This window comes from Mobula birostris, chromosome 2, assembly GCF_030028105.1.
Source record: "Mobula birostris isolate sMobBir1 chromosome 2, sMobBir1.hap1, whole genome shotgun sequence".
Taxonomy (NCBI): domain Eukaryota; kingdom Metazoa; phylum Chordata; class Chondrichthyes; order Myliobatiformes; family Myliobatidae; genus Mobula; species Mobula birostris.
The window spans coordinates 208,247,687-208,268,471 of record NC_092371.1 but is presented as its reverse complement, the minus strand read 5'-3'; the positions used below and the strand labels follow the sequence as shown (position 1 = coordinate 208,268,471).

At 41.1% G+C, this 20,785-nt stretch overlaps 1 protein-coding gene across 6 annotated transcripts in view; it reads left to right on the top strand.

The window, feature by feature from the left end:
• agbl5 (AGBL carboxypeptidase 5) overlaps nt 1-20,785 on the top strand; it is a 153,612-nt gene that overhangs the window by 40,478 nt on the left and 92,349 nt on the right. For all 6 annotated transcript variants that reach the window (XM_072251352.1, XM_072251350.1, XM_072251353.1 and 3 more), the window contains 3 exons: nt 8,912-9,090; nt 11,868-12,438; nt 20,171-20,340. In XM_072251352.1, coding sequence (XP_072107453.1) covers nt 8,912-9,090; nt 11,868-12,438; nt 20,171-20,340 — 920 coding nt within the window. The remainder of the gene's footprint in view (nt 1-8,911; nt 9,091-11,867; nt 12,439-20,170; nt 20,341-20,785) is intronic.

The following is a 20,785-nucleotide window of genomic DNA, read 5'->3' as shown; positions in this document are numbered from 1 at the left end:
GCTTTTTTACTTATTGACTTGTGTATTATGTATCATTACATAATTGATCATTTTGAGTATTTTTTTAAGAACTCAACTGCTCATCTCTCCAGCTTTTTGAAAGGTATCAAGTTTCAATGAGGTAAAGAATCATGCAAATATTTCAGCAGGTTGTCAGGGTTAGCCAATGGGTTAGACTTTATCATCAATGCAACCAGTTTTAATGAGTCTCACAGACCTAGAAAACTCCTTTCCTCCATGAAGCTATTCAGTCCATGAAATCAGAATCTGGTTTATTATCACTGATACGTGTTGTGAAAGTGTAGTTTTGTGGTAGCAGTGCCATGCAAAACATTAAAAAAATTACGAAAAATTACAATAAAAATAAGTTGTGCAAAAGGGAAATAGTGAGGTAGTGTTCATGGATCATTTGGAAATCCGATGGCAGAGGGGAAAAAGCTGTTTCTAAAATGTTGACAGCGGGTCTTCTGGCTCCTGTACCACCTCCCTGATGGTAGTAATAAGAAGTGGGCATGACCCAAGTGGAGAGAGTCCTTAATGATGAATCCTGCCACCTTGAGGCACTATCTTTTGAAGGTGTCCTTGACCGTGGGGAGGCTTGTGCCCAGGATGGAGCAGGCTGAGTCTACAACCCTCTGCATCATCTTTTAATCCTGTGCTTTGGAGCCTCCATACTAGGCTGTAATGCAACCAGCCCGACTATTCTCTACTATACATCTGTCGAAATTTGCTGGAGTCTTTGATGCCGTATCAAATCTCCTTAAAATCCTGCTGAAGTATTAGCTGCTGGTGTGCCTTCTTCATGATTACATTAATATGTTTGGGCCCATAATAGATACTCTGAAATGTTGACACCAGGACAATATTTGTCTTATTGCCAAAAATTTGAAATCCTCCATGAAATTGCCCTTTTACTTCTTTACAATCCCCTTGTCCCAGAGAAAGAAGAATCTTTTAAGAGCTTTTCTCTTATACGTTCTTACAATAGTCAAAATTCTAATGAATTTCTTTCTCTAGTTTATTTGCACTGTGGCTAAAGGATCATTCGCAAGCCATTAGATTCCCTGTCGTTGTTTTAAATCATAAATTCTTTGTAACTTGAGCCACCTTGATGCATGGACTCAATAGTTAGCGGAACAGACAGGAGATTCTGTTGACGTGAATGGAACACCTGAACGGTATGTTGGCTTTCCAGGTGTCTGGGTCAGGGACATCTCGGATCATGTCCTCAGCATCTTGGAGCGGGAGGGAGAGCAGCCAGATGTCTTGGTACTTATTGGTATCAATGACATGGGAAGGAAAAGCAAACAGGCCCTGAAAAGAGAGCTAGGCAGAAAGCTGAGTAGGACCTCCAGGGTTGTAATTTCTGGATTGCTGCCTGTGCCACACGCCAGTGAGGGTAGGACCAGGATGATTTGGCAGATTAATGTGTGGCTAAGAAGCTGGTGCAGGGGGCAGGGCTTTAGTTCTTAGATCATTGGGATCTCTTCTGGGGGAGATATGACCTGTACAAAAGTGATGGGTTGCAGGTTTGTTAGAGCTGTTGGGGAGGTTTTAAGCTAATTTGGCAGGGAGGTGGGAACCGTAGTGAAGGGACTCAGGATAGGACGATGATTTTTTAAAAAGCAAAGACGGCATGCAGTCAGACTGTCAGGGTTAGGCAGATGATAGGACGGAACTGCAGCCAGCAGAGTATCAGTGATGCAGAATCAAAAAGGGTAGCAAATACAGTACTCAAAGTGTTATATCTCAGTGCATGGGGTACAAGAAATAAGGTGGATGATCTTGTTGCACTATTACAGATTACGCTGTTGTGGCCATCACTGAATCATGGCTGAAGTATTGTTGTAGTTGGGAGCTGAATGTCCAAAGCTACACATTGTATCGGAGGGACTGGAAGGTAGGCAGAGAGAGTGGCATGGCTGTGCTGGTAAAGAATGGCATCAAATGAGTAGAAAGTTGTGATTATAGGATTGGAAGATATTAAATTCTTGTAGATTGAGTTAAGAAACTGCAAGGACCCCGATGGCAGTTATATACAGGCCTCCCAACAGTAGCTGGGATGTGGACCACAGATTACAATGGGAAATAGAAAAGGCATATCAAAAGGGTAATGTTATGATAGGCATGGCAGATTTCAACATGCAGGTCAGTTGGGGAAAATCAAGTTAGTAATGGATCTCAAGAGAGTGAGTTTGTTGAATGCCCACGAGATGGCTTTTTAGAGCAGTTTGTAATTTAATTTACTAAGGAATCAGCTATACTGGATTGGGTTGTTATGTAATGAACTGGAGGTGTTTAGGGAGCTTAAGGTAAAAGAATCCTTAGGAGGCTGTGATCAAAACATGATTGAGTTCTACTTGAAATTTTATAGGGAGAAAGTAAAGTCTGACAGAGCAGTATTTTAGTGGAGTAAAGGAAATTACATGGATATGAGAGGGGAATTGACCAAAGTAAGTTGGAAGGAGATGCTGGCAGGGATGACAGCAGAGCAGCAATGGTGTGAGTTTCTGGAGAAAAATGAGGAAGGTGCAGGATAGATGTACAGTATTCCAAAAAATGAAGAAATACCCAAATGGCAAAATAATACAATTGTGGCTGACAAGGGAAGTCAAAGCTAATGTAAAAGCAAAAGAGAGGGCATACAACAAAGCAAAAATGTGTGGGAAGATAGAGATTTGGGAAACTTTTAATTGTTCTGTAGGTTTTTAAAAGAATCACTCGGAGGGAAAAGATGAAATATGAAAGCAAGCTAGCAAACAATATCAAAGTGGGTAGTAAAAGAGGGATGGGTGTGGATATGGGATGACTAGAAAATTAGGCCAGAGAAATAATAACAGGGGCCAAGGAGATGGCAGATGAACTAAATCAGTATTTTGCATCAATCTTCACTGTAGAAGACACTAGCAGTATGCCAGATGTTGAAGGGTGTGAGGGAAGAGAAGTGAGTGCAGTTACTATATTACAAGGGAGAAGGTGCTCCAAAAGCTGTATGACCTAAGGATACATAAGTCACCTGGACCAGATGAGCTGCACCCTAGTGTTCTGAAAGAGGTAGCGGTAGAGATTGTGGAGGCATTAGTAATGATCTTTCAAAAAGCATTGGACTCTGGAATGGTGTCAGAGGACTGGAAAATTGCAAATATCATTCCACTCCAATAAAGAAGGAAGACAGCAGAAAGGAAATTAAAGACCGGTCAGTCTGACCTCAGAGGTTGGGAAGATGTTGGAGTCATTTGTTAAGGATGAAGTTATGGAGTACTTTGTGATACAGGACAAGATAGCACAAAGTCAGCATGGTTTCCTTAAGGGGAAATCTTGCCTGATGAACCTGTTGGAATTCTTTGAAGGATAGATAAAAGCGATGCAGTGGGTGTTGTATATTTGAACTTTGAGAAGGCCTTTGACAAGGTGCCACAAATGAGGCTGCTTACCAAGTTAAGGGCCCATGGTATTACAGGAGAATTACGAACATGGTTAGAGCATTGGCTGATTGGTAGGAGGCAGCAAGTGGGAATAAAAGGACCCTTTTCTGGTTGGCTGCCAGTGACTAGTGGTGTTCTGCAGGGGTCAGTGTTGGGACTGCTTTTTATGCTGTATATCAGTGACTTAGATGATTTTGTTGCCAAGTTTGTACAAGATATGAAGATTGATGGACAGGCAGGTAATGTTGAGAAAACAAGTAGGCTGCAGAAGGACTTGGAGATATTAGGAGAATGGGCAAGAAAGAAAGTGGCAAATGAAATACAGTGTTGGAAAATGCAAGATCATGCACTTTGGTAGAAATAAATGTGCAGACTATTTTCTAAACGGGAGAAAAACCAAAAATCTGAGATGCAAGGGGACTTGGGAGTCCTTGTGCAGAACACCCTGAAGGTTAACTTGCAGGTTGAATCAGTAGTGAGGAAGGCAAATGCCATGTTAGCATTCATTTCAAGAGGCCTAGAATACAAGAGCAAGGATGTGATGCTGAGGCTTTATAAGGCACTGGTGAGGCCTTGCATTGAGTATTGTGAATAGTTTTGGGCTCTTCATCTAAGAAAAGGTGTGATGGCATTGGAGAGTGTTTAGAGGAGGTTCACAAAGATGAATCTGGGAATGAAAGGGTTATCATACAAGGAACGTTTGATGGCTCTGGGTCTGTACTCGCTGGAATTTAGAAGGATGAAGGTGGGATCTCATTGAAACCTTTCAAGTGTTCAAAGGCCTAGACAGTAGATATTGAAAGGATGTTTCCCATGGTGGGGGAGTCTAGGACAAGAGGGCACAGCCTCAGGATAGAGCAGCATGCATTTAAAACAGAGATGCAAAGAAATTTCTGTAGCCAGAGTGTGGTGGATTTTTGGAATTTGTTGCTGCAGGCGGCTGTGGAGGGCAGGTCATTGGGTGCATTTAAGGCAGAGCTCAATAGGTTCTTGATTGGACATGGCATCAAACATTATGGGGAGAATGCTGGGGAGCGGGACTGAGGAGGAGTAAAACGGATCAACCGTGATTGAATGGTGGAGCAGACTTGATGGGCCGAATGATGTAATTCTGCTTTGGTGTCTATGGTCTTATGTTTCTTACAAAAAAAATGCTGAAGAAATTCAATGTACTCAGTCTCCATATTATTTTTAAAGAGAAAGTTCCAAGCTGCTGTCATTCTTTGTGATAATTACTTCCTGATTTCATTCCCAAATGATCTGGCCCAAACTTTTAAAATCTTGGCCTTTTGTTAATGATTTCCTACCATTTGTAGAAATGAATATGGATCACCTATAAGTCATATAACCATATAACAATTACAGCACGGAAAAAGGCCATCTTGGCCCTTCTAGTCCGTGCCGAACCCTTACTCTCACCTAGTCCCACTGACCTGCACTCAGCCCGTAACCCTCCATCCCTTTCCTGTCCATATATCTATCCAATTTAACTTTAAATGACAACATCGAACCTGCCCCAACTACTTCTGCTGGAAGCTTGTTCCATGCAGCTACCACTCTCTGAGTAAAGAAATTCCCCCTCATGTTACCCCTAAACTTTTGCCCTTTAACTTTCAACTCATGTCCTCTTGTTTGAATCTCCCCCACTCTCAGTGGAAAAAGCCTATCCACGTCAACTCTGTCTATCCCCCTCATAATTTTAAATACCTCTATCAAGTCCCCCCTCAACATTCTACACTCCAAAGAATAAAGGCCCAACTTGTAAGCTGTGAATGGAAAAATTAAAATGGTAGAATATAACAGAGTTGAAAGCTTCCATGGTAGAAGATGTAGCAAAATTCTAGAACCATTGGGGAAGTGAGGGTTTAATGTCAATGAGATATTTGAAGAAATTAGCATGCAAAAGATTAGTACTCCAATAACTCCATAAATGATTGTGAATAATTCATGTTCACCTTGTAACCGACATCCCATTGATTAAGAAGGTAGCTGCAGTGCTGGTAGATGGTTTGATTTTTGACCTCCTAGAATTCCATACACAATGGAATTTGACTTTTATTGCTCAGTGGATACATATCCACTCAAGAGAGAAGGAATAATATTGAATAGAACTATAGGTCAGTTAGAAACAATAGTAGAAAATGGTGTAGTATATATGGGAAACTAGCAATTTTTAAATTATTGCCTGATTGGATTCCCTTTTCTCTACTTTAGTGGAAGGTGTTTTGAAAATCATTTCAGAAGAAAACACGTAAGAATTTGGGCTTTATGGTTACAATTCAGATGCTAGCTTGATTGGAAGACTTGATAATGGCTTGAATATAAACTATAATAAGTACATTATGGCATTTTGAATAGTTGAATATAATTGCAGATTAAAGGGATTTGCTGCCCTGGGACATACCAATGCCAATATGCAAGTACAACAACCAACTAGAAAGGCTAGTGAACACTGAACTAGGGACCTCCCCTACCTTCAGGAATGTTTCCCCCTTTATCCCTGAGCAGTCCTATCCTCACTCCAGTCATCGTCCTGTTTTTCTCATTCAAGAACTGGAAGGGGATGTGAGAAAACCTTCGTGTTTTCCTCAGTGCAACCTGCCAAGGTTTTTTCATGTCCCCTTTCAGCTCTTGAATCCCTTCTTAATCTTCTTTCTGACTACTTTGGAGCCTTATCTGATTTTTGTTTCCTTAACCTTAAAGTATGCTTCCTTCTTCCTCTTGACTAAATGTTCTGCATCTTAACCATGGTTCCTTCACCATACTATCCTTTCCGTGTGTCAGTGAGTAAACCTATCCAGAACTCCTTTTAAATGTTTCCTAAACAACCTCAGATTTCTGTTCTGCATCTTCCTGAGAAAATCTATTTCCAATTTATGTTCGAAATTATGCTGCAAATTGCCTCTATCTTTACATCAACTTCCCCACTATCTTTTCTAACACTGTGGTTCCCATTCCCCTGACAATTTAGTTTAAACCCTTCCCAACAGCTCTAGCAAACCTGTCTGCAAGGATGTTGCTCCCTCCCGAGTTCATGTGCAAGCCATCCCTTTTCTACCGATTGCATCTTTCTCAGAAGAGATCCCCAATGATCCACATATCTGAAACCCTGCTCCCTGGACCTACTCTTTAGTCTCACATTCATCTGTCATATCATCCTAGGTTTTCCAAAGCTTAATACCCTTGAGGTCATGCTTTTTACTTCCTACCCCATACTCCCAATTCAGGATTCATCCCTTTTCCAAGTTATGTTGTGGGTAGCAACATGTACCAGGACTTCTGGCTGCTCACCCTCTCCCTTAAGAACGCTGTGACCTTAATCAGAGACATCTAACCCCAACGCCAGGGAACTAACATACCATCCAGGAATCTCGTCCTCATCCACAGAATATGCTTGTCTGTTCCATAACCAATGAATCCTCTATTACAGTCTACTCCTTAAGTGGTCCATAAGGCTTTTTGTCCATCAGAAGGGCAAAATGCTTAAAGGCTTGATTCCGAAACAAAACCATCTTCTACTCCTTCCTTTCTGAGCTACAGAGCCAGATTCAGTACCAGTAACCTGACCACTGGCTTTCCCCTTGTAGGTCATACTCCCAACATTAGCCAAAGCGGTATAATTATTGACGGTAATAGCTATATGGATGCCCCACACTGACTGCCTATTCCTTTTCTTTCTCCTGATGGTCACCCACTTACCTACAACCTAGGTGTGACTACCTCCCTATAACTTCTGTCTATCAACCCCACAGCCTTCCAAGTGATACACAGTTCATCCATCTCCAGTTCCCTGAAGTGGTCTCTAAGGAGCTGCAGTCAGATGCACTTTTATCTGGTGTCATTATTAGGGACACTGGAGGTCTCCCTGATTTTCTATGTCCTGAACCTGAATCTCACCTTAGCCTCCCAAACCAAAGCCTCAATAGTTCTCTTCATTGCACTTCCTTTCTGCATAGCTGCACTCAGAACATTACTTATTTCTTCAATGTGAAGCCTTTTTTTTAAACATAGAGCTGCTCTCCTGACATCTGGGCTATTTACTCCACTACTTCACCTCAAAGCCTCAGAAATGACCCTACACGAGAAAATCTGCAGATGCTCGAAATCCAAGCAACACAGACAACTGACCTTAACTACTTTTTACCGGCTGCTGCCAACTATTATTGATTGGCTAATTAACTAATTGAGGTACATCAATTAATGTACATCATTACACTTCTATTTACTACAATAGATGATAAATTGTTTGATTTAGTTACTGTTAATAATTTGAAAGTAAAATTATAGCCTCTGCTTACTATATCTTTATTCTTGCCCATTTTGTAATTGCCTAGAATTAGCATGTTCTACATACTTGGGGCTTCATATTCAGAGACTGACAGACTTACAAATGCAGCAATTCCTGTGAGATAGAGGTTTCAGGATATCTGTTCAATATATGCAGGCAATGCCATAGGAAATCTAAACAGGAAGAAATAGAGAACTGGGTACAGGCGAGTGCAGTTAAGTGTTTTCTCTCCAACTCTTTTTTTTTACTTTTAAAATCTCCCTTAACCAGTCCCCCTGAGTGGTGTACATTGGGTGTTGTGATTAACATTCAAAATTAGCAATGCTATAACTTAGAATTTGTAAAAAGTGAAAAGATGTTCACTGTTCTGCAGTTATGTTATATTCGTCAGTTATTGTTGCTTGAGATTATATGCATATTATATGCAATAGAACATATTTCTGGAACATAACTGTTCATCAGTCACTGAAAGTAAACATGCAGGTACAGGAGCAAAGAGGTCCTTCTGCAGTTGTACAGGGCCCTGGTGAGACCACACCTGGAGTATTGTGTACAGTTTTGGTCTCCAAATTTGAGGAAGGACATTCTATGCAGGCAATGCCATAGGAAATCTAAACAGGAAGAAATAGAGAACTGGGTACAGGCGAGTGTGTTGAGGGAGTGCAGCGGAGGTTCACGAGATTAATTCCTGGGATCGCGGGACTGTCATATGTCGAAAGATTGGAGCGACTGGGCTTGTATACACTGGAATTTAGAAGGATGAGAGGGGATCTGATTGAAACATATAAGATTATTAAGGGATTGGGCACGCTAGAGGCAGGAAACATGTTTCCGATGTTGGGGGAGTCCAGAATCAGAGGCCACAATTTGAGAATACAGGTAGGCCATTTAGAACGGAGTTGAGGAAAAACTTTTTCACCCAGAGAGTTATGGATCTGTGGAATGCTCTGCCTTAGAAGGCAGTGGAGGCCAATGCTCTGGATGCTTTCAAAAAAGAGTTAGATAGAGCTCTTAATGATAGCAGAGTCAAGGGGTATGGGGAGAAGGCAGGAACAGGGTACTGATTGTGGATGATCAGCCATGATCACAGTGAATGGCGGTGCTGGCTCGAAGGGCCGAATAGCCTACTGCTGCACTTATTGTCTATTGTCTATATTTGATAAATTGACAAATATAAAGTGATTGTTTTCTATTTTAGGTATTTTTCCTCAGCAGTCGTGTGCATCCTGGAGAAACTCCCTCCAGTTTTGTTTTCAATGGTTTTCTGGAGTTTATTTTGCGAGCTGATGATCTTCGTGCTCGGATGTTGAGGCGAATGTATGTCTTTAAACTTATACCCATGTTGAATCCGGATGGTGTAGTGAGGGGACATTATCGGTAAGCTTGTAAATATTTAATTGCTGAAGCATTAAAGCAAAGTCTATAATTAATTTGTTTCCTATAATTCTGTTGGCTAATCTGTATTATGCTGGGAACCCATATGATTGAGCTGAGTATGAGACAGCAGGTTTACAAATAGATGATGGATATAACATGAATGTAAGGAAGGACAAGCCAGTGATTGGGTACAAATGCAGACAGAGTAAAGAGTTAAATTGTACCATAGAGACAAACTTCAAAAGGGTGAAGAATGTAGGACTTGAAGGTGCTGTATTTAAATGTTTGTAGCATTTGGAATAAGGTGGGCGAATTCGTGGTGCAATTAGAGATTGCTCAGTATTACATTGTGGGCATCACTGAGTCATGACTGAATGAATGCCGTAGTTGGGAGCTTAACATCAAAGGATATGCGTTGTAATGAAAGGACAGGCAGGAGGGCATAGGCACCGTACGCTTTGTTGGTAAGAGATGGGATTTCATCATTAGAAAGGGGTGACATAGCATCAGAGAATATTGAATCCTAGTGTGTGGAGTTCAGCTGCAAGGGCTAAAAAAATATAATGGGAATTATATATAGGCCTCCAAATAGTAGCCAAGATGTGGAGTTGAGATTGCAAAGGAAGCTGGAAAAGGCATTTAATAAGGGTAATGACACAATTGTAACGGGGGATTAGGAAAATCAGGTTGGTGTCAGATTGCAAGACCGAGAATTTGTTGAAAGCCTTCGAAGCTTTAGTTGAAAGGTTTTTTCATGAGCTTGTGCTTAAGCCTACTCGGGAAAAATCTTAGATTGGCTATGTATAATAACCCAAATCTTATTAGAGAGGTTATTGTAAAGGAACCCTTAGGAGACAGTGATCACAATATGATTGAATTCATACTGCAGTTTGAGAGGGAGAAGCATAAATCACATGTATCAGTATCACAATGGAGTAAAGGGAATTACAGAGACGTGAGAGAAAGCTTGCTCAGATGGATTGGAAGAGAATACTGGCGTGGATGACAGTAGAACAGAGATGGCCGAAGTTTCAGGGAATAGTTCACGAGGCGCAGGATAGATATGTCCCACAGAAAGAGTTGTTCTCAAATGGCAGGGGCAGACAACCATGGCTGGCAAGGGAGGTTAAGGACTGCATCAAAGCCAAGGAAAGGGCATACAAGTTAGCAAAAGTGAGTGGGACGTTGGATGATTGGGAAGCTTTTAAGATCTAACAAAAGACAACTAAAAAGCTATAAGAAGGGAAAAGATGAAATATAATATAAAGCAAGATACTAAAAGCAAGATACTTTTTCAGTTATATAAAGAGTAAAAGGGAGTTGAGAGTTGATATTGGACCACTAGAAATGATGCGGGTGAGGTAGTAATGAGGAACAAAGAAATGGCAGTTTTAATGAGTCCTTAGCATCTGTCTTCACTGTGGAAGACATTAGCAGTGTATCAGAGGTCCATGAGTGTCAGGGAGCAGGAGTGAGTGCCATTGCTATTACAAAGGAAAGAGTGCTAGGCAAACTCAAAGGTCTTAAGGTGGATAAGTCACCTGGGCAAGATCGACAGCAACCTAGAGTCCTGAGAGAGGTTGCTGAAGAGATAATGGATGCATTGGTAATGATCTTTCAAGAATCACTTGATTCTGGCATGGTCCTGGACGACTGGAAGATTGAAAATGTCACTCTGCTCTTTAAGAAGGGAGTAAAAAAAAGGAAATATAGGCCAGTTGGCCTAACCTCAGTGGTTAGGAATCTGTTGGAGTCTATTATTAAGGATGAGGTTTTGAGGTATATGGAGACGAATGATAAAATAAGTCAAACTCAGCATGGTTTCTGTAAAGGGACATCTACTCTGACAAATCTGTTAGTGTTGTTTGAGGACATAACAAGCAGGGTGGATAAAGGAGAGGCAATGGATGTCATTTACTTGGATTTTCAGAAGGCATTTGATAAAGGCTGCTGAAGTAAATTCCCATGGTGTTACAGGAAAGATACTGGCATGGATGGAGGAATGGCTGACGGGCAGGATGGAGCATTTGGAAATAAAACAGGCCTTTTCTGGTTGACTGCCAGTGACTAATATGTTGACACCGCTACTTTTCACATTGTTTGCCAATGACTTGAATAATGGAAATGATGGCTTCATTAATCCTGAGCCTTTAGAAGATGCTAGTCAGGCCACACCTGGAGTAATGCCAATAATTAAGGGCCCTGTGTCTCAGAAAATTTGCGTTGTCATTGGAGAGAGTCCACAGGAGGTTTATGAGGATGGTTCTGGGAATGAAGAGGTTAACATTTGAGAAGCGCTTGGCAGCTTTGGGCCTGTACTCACTGGAACTTAGAAGAATGTGTGGGGATCTCATTGAAACATACTGAATGTTGAAAGGACCAGATCGAGTGGATGTGGAGGGGATGTTTCCTGTGTTGGGGCTATCCAGAACTAGAGGGCACAACCTTAAAATTGAGAGGCGACCTTTTAGAACAGAAGTAAGGAGGAATTTTTTTTAAACCAGAGAGTAGTGAATGCTCTGCCACAGACTGCAGTGGAGGCCAAGTCTGTGGGTATATTTAAGGCAGAATTTGGTTGTTTCCTGATTGGTCAGGGCATCAAAGGATATGGCGAGGAGGCAGGTGTATGAGGTTGAGTGGGATTTGGGATCAGCCATGATAGAATGACAGATGGGCCGAATATCTAATTCTGTTCATGGTCTTATGGAGACTTGAATTAACAATTTAATCGTATCAAATTATCTTTGTTTTAATCTGACGTGCTTTGTATTTGCCAGGACTGATTCTAGAGGTGTGAATCTGAATCGTTTATATATGAATCCAGATTTTAATTTGCACCCTTCAATTTATGCGGCACGTGCAGTTGTCCTCTATCACCACGTCAACAATCGTGTGCCTTCGGACAATTGTGAATTGAAAATGTTCTCGTCATTTTTGTCCAATGGTCCTTTATGGACAAAAAACTTGAATCATTCCATCAATAACCCTTCAATTTCCTCTGAGATCTCACTGTCAGAATTGGAGAAAAGCAAAAATTTTAAGAATGTTGCAAACAGTGAAGCGGACAGCCTCATTTCCTCTAAAGACCTTGACCAAATCGATCCATTGATTCAAAGACAAAATAATGATAGGCAGTTGTTTCCAGAATCACACAGTGAGAAAATTAATACATCGAATGGTGAAGATACACTCAATGGGAAAGCAATTGATACTTCTGACTCTTCAGAAAATGCAGAGCACATTCCTCCTCATGAGAGTGGGATTGCCTACTATGTGGACTTGCATGGACATGCTTCAAAGCGTGGTTGTTTTATGTATGGAAATTGTCTTCCATCTGAAAGTAACCAGGTTAGTTTCCATTATCTGTTTTTGAATGATTGCTTGGGACACTGCATGCATGAGCCAACAGTAACTTTATTTGATTCCTTTTAAATACTGTGTTTGCTTGGTGGAGTCAATTTTGCTTTGTTCACAAATCTAGGCAATGGATTCCATAACCCCAACTCCAGAAAGAAGCTCTGGTATTACAATTCTTTAATATTGGCTCTTGTATTTTTGAGTCATAATTCCAGAAATATTAAGGACTGTCTTGTTTTATTCTCCATAATTCTAAACACTCAAACTTTAAACACTAGACGCTAACTTTAAACACTAGATTCAGAAAGACAACAACATGAGACAGAGTACTATAAGCAAGATTTTTGTATAGTATCAGTATCAGTATCACCACCCTTCCACTAGCTTTTTTTTTGCTTGTCCTGGATTGATCTTGAAAAGTTGATGATAGCTTCCATCACTTTGCTGGTGATTAACAGAAGAACAACTGGGAGGTAATTTGTCAGACTGCCTGCCAGTATTGTAACTATTCTGGAATAGTTGGCTAAAGTTATAACTAGTTCACGAGCACATCATCAATACCTTAGCTGGGTTCTTGTTCAGTCCAACATTTAGGAATGTCACCCATTTCTTTTTGTGGATGGTTCACACTGCAGCCATGGTGGAAAGAATGTTAATGATGTTCACACATCTGTTGTACTCTGAGGTGTCTGGTGAACTAATAATACAGAATTCTTGAGGTATGCTCAAAAGATAGAAAGCTAATTCCCTTCAGAATGTAATTAAAATAAAATTACATAATGCAGGTCCTTTGCTGACCTGTACCGTAAAGGAATATGAACTCTGCTTTCAGTATTATTCAATTCTAGACTCTTAGACATGGGACCCAACACCTTCCTTTGTAATTGGATTATTGAAGTCCTAACAGATCACAATCAGTAAGGACAGGCAGCAACACCTCCACCGCAATTATCCTCAGCACTGGCACCCCATAAGACTGCATCCTTAACCACTTACTCTACTCCCTATAAAGTAAGACCTACATGGCCAGATTCTGCTCTAACTTCATCTACAAGTTTTCAGATGACACCATCATAGTTTGACGAATCGCAATGATGAGTTGGGGTATAAGAAGAAGATAAGAATTGAGTGATATGGATGTTATGACAGTAACCTTTCCCTTAAATGTCAGCAAAAGAAAAGAGCTGGTCATTTACTGCAGGAAGAAGGGTGGCACGCAAACTCCACCTTAGCTGAATGGGAGTAGGACTTTTGAGTAGTCCATTGAGGAGCTGTACCTGGAAACTTTTTCAGCTGGCTAATTCTTGACACCAAATGTTAGACACTTTGAAAGTTATTTGAATGTCTTTGACATAAGAATCATTGAAAACTATTTTAGGATTAACATTTTTTTAAAACAAGGAGCTAAAAAATCTGAAAATATATAAATAATTAAAGAAAAAAACAGCATCTATCTTGTTATTCATTACTTAAGTGATTGATTTGGATGTGAATGCACAAGAGTTTGCAAGTAAGTAGATTGTTGAAAGGCACTGCTAGAATTTACTTAAGGAACACACAAAATGCTGGAGGAACTCAGAAGGCCAGACAGCATACATGGAGAAGAGTAAATGGTCAACATTTTGGGCTGAGACCCTTCATCAGGATGGGGGGGAAAAAGATGAGAAGTCAGAGCAAGAAGGTGGGGAGGGGATTAAAGAAGTACAAGGTGATAGGTGTATCGGGGAGGGGAGAGGTCTGAAGTAAAGATCTTGGGAAGTTGATTGGTGAAACAGATAAAGAGCTGGAGAAGGAATCTGCACTCGTGCTGAGCTCATCGATTTAATCAACTTTGCCTTCATCTTCCAGCCTGCTCTCAAATTTGCCTGGTCCATTTCTGACATCTCCCTCCCCTTTCTTGATCTGACCCTGTCTCTATCTCTGTAGACAGTTTACTGGTATCTTTTATAAACCCACTGATTGCCACAGCTACCTGGACTTTACCTTTTCTCCATCTTGTTACTTGTAAAAATGCCATGAGCTTCTCTCAGTTCCTCTATCTCTGCCGCATCTGCTCTCAGGATGAGGCTTTTCGTTCCATAGCTAATGAGATGGTCCCCTTTTTCAAAGAAAGGTGGCTTTCCTTCCTCCACCATCAATGCTGCACTGACCTGCAACTCCTCTATTTCACACATGCCTCCCCTCACTCCATCCTCCTGTCACCTCACCAAGGATAGGGTGCTTCTTGTCCTCACCTACCACCCCGCTAGCCTCCGCATTCAGCATATAATTCTCAGTAACTTGCGCCATCTCCAATGGGATCCCATCACCAAGTGCATCTTTCCCTTCCCCACCCCCACTTTCCACTTTCTGCAGGGATCGCTCCCTACGTGGCTCCCTTGTCCATTCATCCCTCCCCACTGATCTCCTTTCTGGCACTTATCCTTGCGAGCGGAACAAGTGCTACACCTGGCCCTACACCTCCTCCCTCACTACTATTATAGGGCCCCAAACAGTCCTTCCAGGTGAGGTGATGCTTACCTGTGAGTCTGTTGGGGTCATCTACTGTATCTGATGCTCCCAGTTTGGCCTCCTTTAAGACCTGACATAGATTAAAATACAGCTTTGCAGAGCACCCATGTTCCGCCTGCCAGAAAAAGTGGGATCTCCTGATGGCCACACATTTTAATTCCACTACCCATTCCCATCCCAACATGTCAGTCCTATACTGTCGCGATGAGGCCACAGTCAAGTTGGAGGAGCAAAACCACTTATTCCGTCTAGGTAGTCTCTAACTTGATGGCACGAACATCGATTTCTCGAGTTTCCAGTAATTGCCCCCTCCTTCCGCTTCATCATTCCCTCATTCCTGTTTTCCTCTCTCACCTTATCTCCTTACATACTGTCGCCTTTCCACTGGTGTTCCTCCCCTTTCCCTTTCTTCCATGGTTTTCTACCCTCTCCCATCAGATTACCCCTTCTCTAGCTCTTTATCTCTTTCACCAGTCTACTTCCTTTCTTTATTTCACACCTTCCCTTTCCCAATTTTCCAATTTCACCTATTACCTACCGCCTTGTATTACTTCCTCCCTTCCACCCTCCCCCCACCCCCCCCAAGTCCTAATGAAGGATCTTGGCCTGAAACATTGACTGTTTACTCTTCTCCATAAATGCTGCCTGGCTTTGAGTTCCTCCAGCATTTTGTATCTGTTGCTTAGATGTCCAGCATCTGCAAATTTTTGCGTGTTTCTGCTAGAATTTACTTGTTTAAATGAAAACACGACCAAGGCTTCAACCAGCATGCTGTCAAGTGCAGAGATCCCAGAATTACTGGCAGCTTTTGAATGCCATTTTATTTTGTCTCCTGTTGTCATTCATCTTTCTTTATGCACACCACTCCAGACAAACCACCTGTAATTCAAGTGTCTTCAGCACACTGTCAACTAGCAGGTTTCCACACCATCATAAGACCATAAGATATAGGAGTAGAAATAGGCCATTTGGCCCATCGGGTCTACTCCGCCATTCAATGATGGGCTGATCCAATTCTTCCAGTCATCCCCACTCCCCTCCCTTCTCCTCATACCTTTTGATGCCCTGGCTAATCAAGAACCTATCTATCTCTGCTTTAAATGCAGCCAATGATTTGGCCTCCACAGCCACTCGTGGCAACAAATTCCACAGATTTACCACCCTCTGACTGAGGTAATTTCTCTGCATCTCTGTTCTAAATGGATGTCCTTCAATCCTGAAGTTGTGTCCTCTTGACCTAGACTCCCCTACCATAGGAAATAACTTTGCCATATCTAATCTGTTCAGGCCTTGTAACATTTGGAATGTTTCTATGAGATCCCTCCTCATTCTGCTGAACTCCAGAGAAAACAGCCCAAGTGAGCTGCCAGACGTTCCTCATATGGTAATCCTTTCATTCCTGGAATCATTCTTGTGAATCTTCTCTGAACCCTCTCCAATGTCAGTATATCCTTTCTAAATTAAGGAGCCCAAAACTGCACACAGTACTCCAAGTGTGGTCTCACGAGTGCCTTATAGAGCCTCAACATCACATTCCTGCTCTTATATTTTATACCTTTAGAAATGAATGCCAACTTTGCATTCGCCTTCATCATCACTGACTCAGCCTGGTGGTTAACCTTTAGGATATCTAGCACAAGGACTCCCAAGTCCCTTTGTATCTCTGCATTTTGAATTCTCTCCCCATCTAAATAATAGTCTCCCCATTTATTTCTTCCACCAAGGTGCTTGACCATACACTTTCCAACATTATATTTCATTTGCCTCTTCTTTGCCCATTTCCCTAAACTATCTACTTGTCTCTGCAGGCTCTGTTTCCTCAAAACTACCTGCTATTCCACCTATGTATCTTTGTATCATCGGCATATTTAGCCACAAATCCATTAATACCGTAGTATAAATCATTGACATATCATATAAAGCAGTGTTCCCAACAACGACCCCTGTGAAATTCCACTGGTAACCGGCAGCCGGCAAGAATAGGATCCCTTTATTTCCACTCTCTGTTTTCTGCCGACCAGCCAATGCTCCACCCATGCTAGTAACTTCCTTGTAATTCCATGGGCTCTTATCTTGCTAAGCAGTCTCATGTGCGGCACCTTGTCAAAGGCCTTCAGAAAATCCAAGGAAACCACGTCTACTGCATATCCTTTGTCTACCCTGCTTGTAATTTCCTCAAAGAATTGCGGTAGGATTGTTAGGCAGGATTTTCCTTTCAGGAAACCATGCGGGCTATGGCCTGTCTTGTCATGTGCCTCCAGATCTTCCGTAATCTCGTCCCTAACAATCGATTCCAACAACTTCCCAACCACTGATGTCAGGCTAATAGATCTATAGTTTCCTTTCTGCTGCCTCCCACCCTTCTTAAACAGCAGAGTAACATTTGCAATTTTCCAGTCATCTGGTACAATGGCAGAATCTATCAATTCTTGAAAGATCATCGTTAATGCCTCCGCAATCTCGCCAGCTACTTCCTTCAAAGCTCGAGGGTACATTCCATCAGGACCGGGAGATTGATCCACCCTCAGACCATTGAGCTTCCTGAGCACCTTCTCAGTCGTATTTTTCACTGCACAAACTTCACTTCCTTGACACTCTTGAATGTCCAGTATACTGCAGATGTCTTCCACTGTGAAGACTGATGCAAAATACGCATTCAGTTCCTCTGCTATCTCTGCATCTCTCATTACAATATTTCCAGCATCATTTTGTATGGGTCCTATATCTACCCCTTGACCCTCGGGAATAGAAGATGGCAGAGCGACGCAGCTCGCAGCGGCCACTCCGGTGGTGATGTCTGTTATTTGTCAAGTAGGGTGCCGTGCACAATCCTGATTTGATGGAGACGGACGTGAGAGCACAGAGGAACATCTGGAGAAACTTCTGAAATGCCTGCTACACTGCTGCTACTGTGTGGTCTGGAATCTCCAGAGGAGAAGGCCCTGAGTCTTCGGCTTTGCTTGTTGCTTGGCAGCTGGGGCGGGGTCAAAGCACTCGGCAGAGGATGGTGCTTGGAGAGGTGTCGGTGGGGGGGGGGGGGCTGGTCAGAGGCTCAAAGTTTTCGGACGGATTCAGAGTCCACTGTGGTCGGATGCTTGCAATGCATCGGCAAATTGTCGGTGCTTGAAGGTTCATGGCAGGGAGAGTTTCTCCATTCCGCTGCCTGCGTTAGATGATGAGTCGATCGGGACTTTGAGACTTTTTTTTACTGTGCCCATGGTCTGCTCTTTATCAAATTATGGTATTGCTTTGCATTGTCGTAACTATATGTTATAATTATGTGGTTTTGTCATGTTTTTTTATGATATCATTCTGGAGGAACATTGTATCATTTTTTAATGCGTGCATTTCTAAATGACAATAAACGAGGACTGAGTGTCCTCATAATCTAATCTAATCTAATCTTTTACTCTTTACATACTTAAAAAAGCTTTTAGTATCTTCTTTGATATTAGTTGCCAGCTTCCTTTCATAATTCATCTTTTCCTTCCTAATGACCACCTTAATTTCCTTCTGCAATTTTTAAAAGTACTGTTTTTTAAAAATAATTATCACAAGTAATTATTTTCCAATCCCATCCCTCACTATTTTGCTGCAACTTTCAGCATATTTTATTCGTAATTCTTCCTAGCTCTGATCAAGGGACATGAAATATTATCTGTATCTCTACATATGCTGTTTTACCAACTGAATAACTGAATACTCTTGGCTTTTTTGTGCTAAATCTGTCAGTTTGATCCACTGCTGAGCTTCACATTCACAGAGCTCTGGGATGCCATCCTTTATAGGGTGTCAAGCTGCAGTTACAAGGTAAAGTGAAGACTCCATCCCCTGTGGTACACGAGTCACTAGCCGCCATGCTGCAGAAACAACCATTAACCACCGCTCTCTGCTTCCTACCTTTGAGCCAATTTTGAATCCATTTTTTTATAATCACTTCTCTCTTGCCTGAACATTCTGAATTCCGAGATGTTAAGTTGCTAGGCCTGTCCATCTTTTTTTTAATCATGTCTCAGTGATGGCAGCAATATCATGGTTCCCACATATTAAAGTCTTAAGAATCTCATTTAGATTCTTTGCATTAAATTAAATGCATTTTAGCTTTGTATTCCCCTAACATGGATTTTACTTTCTGTTTTGACTAGTTGACATTAACATCCCCTTCAGGATGTCCTGCAGTCACTATCAACACCTTGACTATAGCTCCAGAAAGGCAGTATATTGTCCTAGAAACTTGTTTATGTAGCTGCCTCTTCTTCACTCCTCTCTCTTCCCCCCTCCCCCACCATTGATAGTAGAATCCTCTAAAACTGTCATTCCCTAGCCTTAATTTTCCTTTCTATGCAGCAAAGCCTTCCATAGTGTCACAAACTAGGCTTTTGCTGCTTTTTTCTGGGAGACCTGACCGCAACAGTGTCCAACACAGAATACCAATTTTGAGAAGGGAACAAGCACAAGGGCCTCCTGCACTTTCTGCATGCCTGTGTATAAGGGAATGATAGGCAGGTTTCAAGGATTTAGGTCAAGGAAGGAGAGGGAACACAGGGTATTTTATTCGAGTAGAAGTGAAAAGGAAAAGAAACATAAAGATAAATAAAACACTAAGTCTAAAACAATTTATCCCACACCCTTCTACTAAGTAATGCAAAGGATTAACAAAACTACAAGTCTAAAACAAAGTACAGAATAATTAATTCAGTAGCAATTTTTGCACCCTCCTCATTGAGGACTCCAATTTATGACAACTGGGCTAGATTTGGTCCGAGGACAGAAGTTTAATGAGCTTGCTCACTGTTTACACTTATATAAAATAGAAATCATGTACTTACTTTCTAATCTATGCATACCAATCAGCTACAATTCTAAAATTAATTATTTGTTAATAATAGACGTGTAGGGAAGATTTTGTGTTTTGCACTGAACTGGTCTCACTTGTTTCAGAAAATCTTATCAGTCAAGAGTTTACTTTGCCAACCAAAATGGTTTTGCTCATCTTTGAAAAAGAAAACAAGTAACCACATTCCCTAATGGCTTACATCTGTATACTTCAGTGTCTCATGGACCGTATGAATAAAGAGCTTATACTTATCTTTCTCACTAACAGACTTGCTCGTTATGACAAGGAACATTTCTAAACCAAGGTCTCAGTCTGCTGCAATTACAAAACCTAAAATTATTTTTGATAACTGCATTCTTTCTGTTGTCTCCGCAGGTAGAGAATATGTTGTTTCCAAAGTTGATATCCATGAACTCGGCTCATTTTGATTTTGCGGCTTGTAATTTCTCTGAGAGAAACATGTATGCCAAAGATAAAAGGGATGGACAGTCTAAAGAAGGAAGCGGCAGAGTCGCAATTTACAAAGCCACAGGAATTATTCACAGGTGATAGGATGCTTAATGAGCTCATAAATTGGATTGGATGCAAATATTCTTTGGAAATGCTTAAAATCTTGATGCAAACTTATCACGTTTGGTTCTATAGTTTACTTTATTAGCAGCTTGTTTATTCATCAAATATAGATTGGAAACTACATTTTGCATCGGTTACACTGTCTGGCATTACAAACATGGAAAGCTGAAAGTATTACATTTTTCAAATTTGAAGGTAGTTTTTAAAAAAAGTTCAATTTGGCCTAAATACTTCTATTCAAAATGAGCACATTTTCTTCAGTGTGTATAAAATTCTCCAAAGCTTGTACTTTCAAACTTGATAATACTGTTATCTGACCTGTTGGACATAATGAAATACAAATAGGAGTTGATATATTAATCAATAAAACATTCTGCTTTCCCTTTGTGGAAAAAAAAATTGAAATCCATTCTTAAT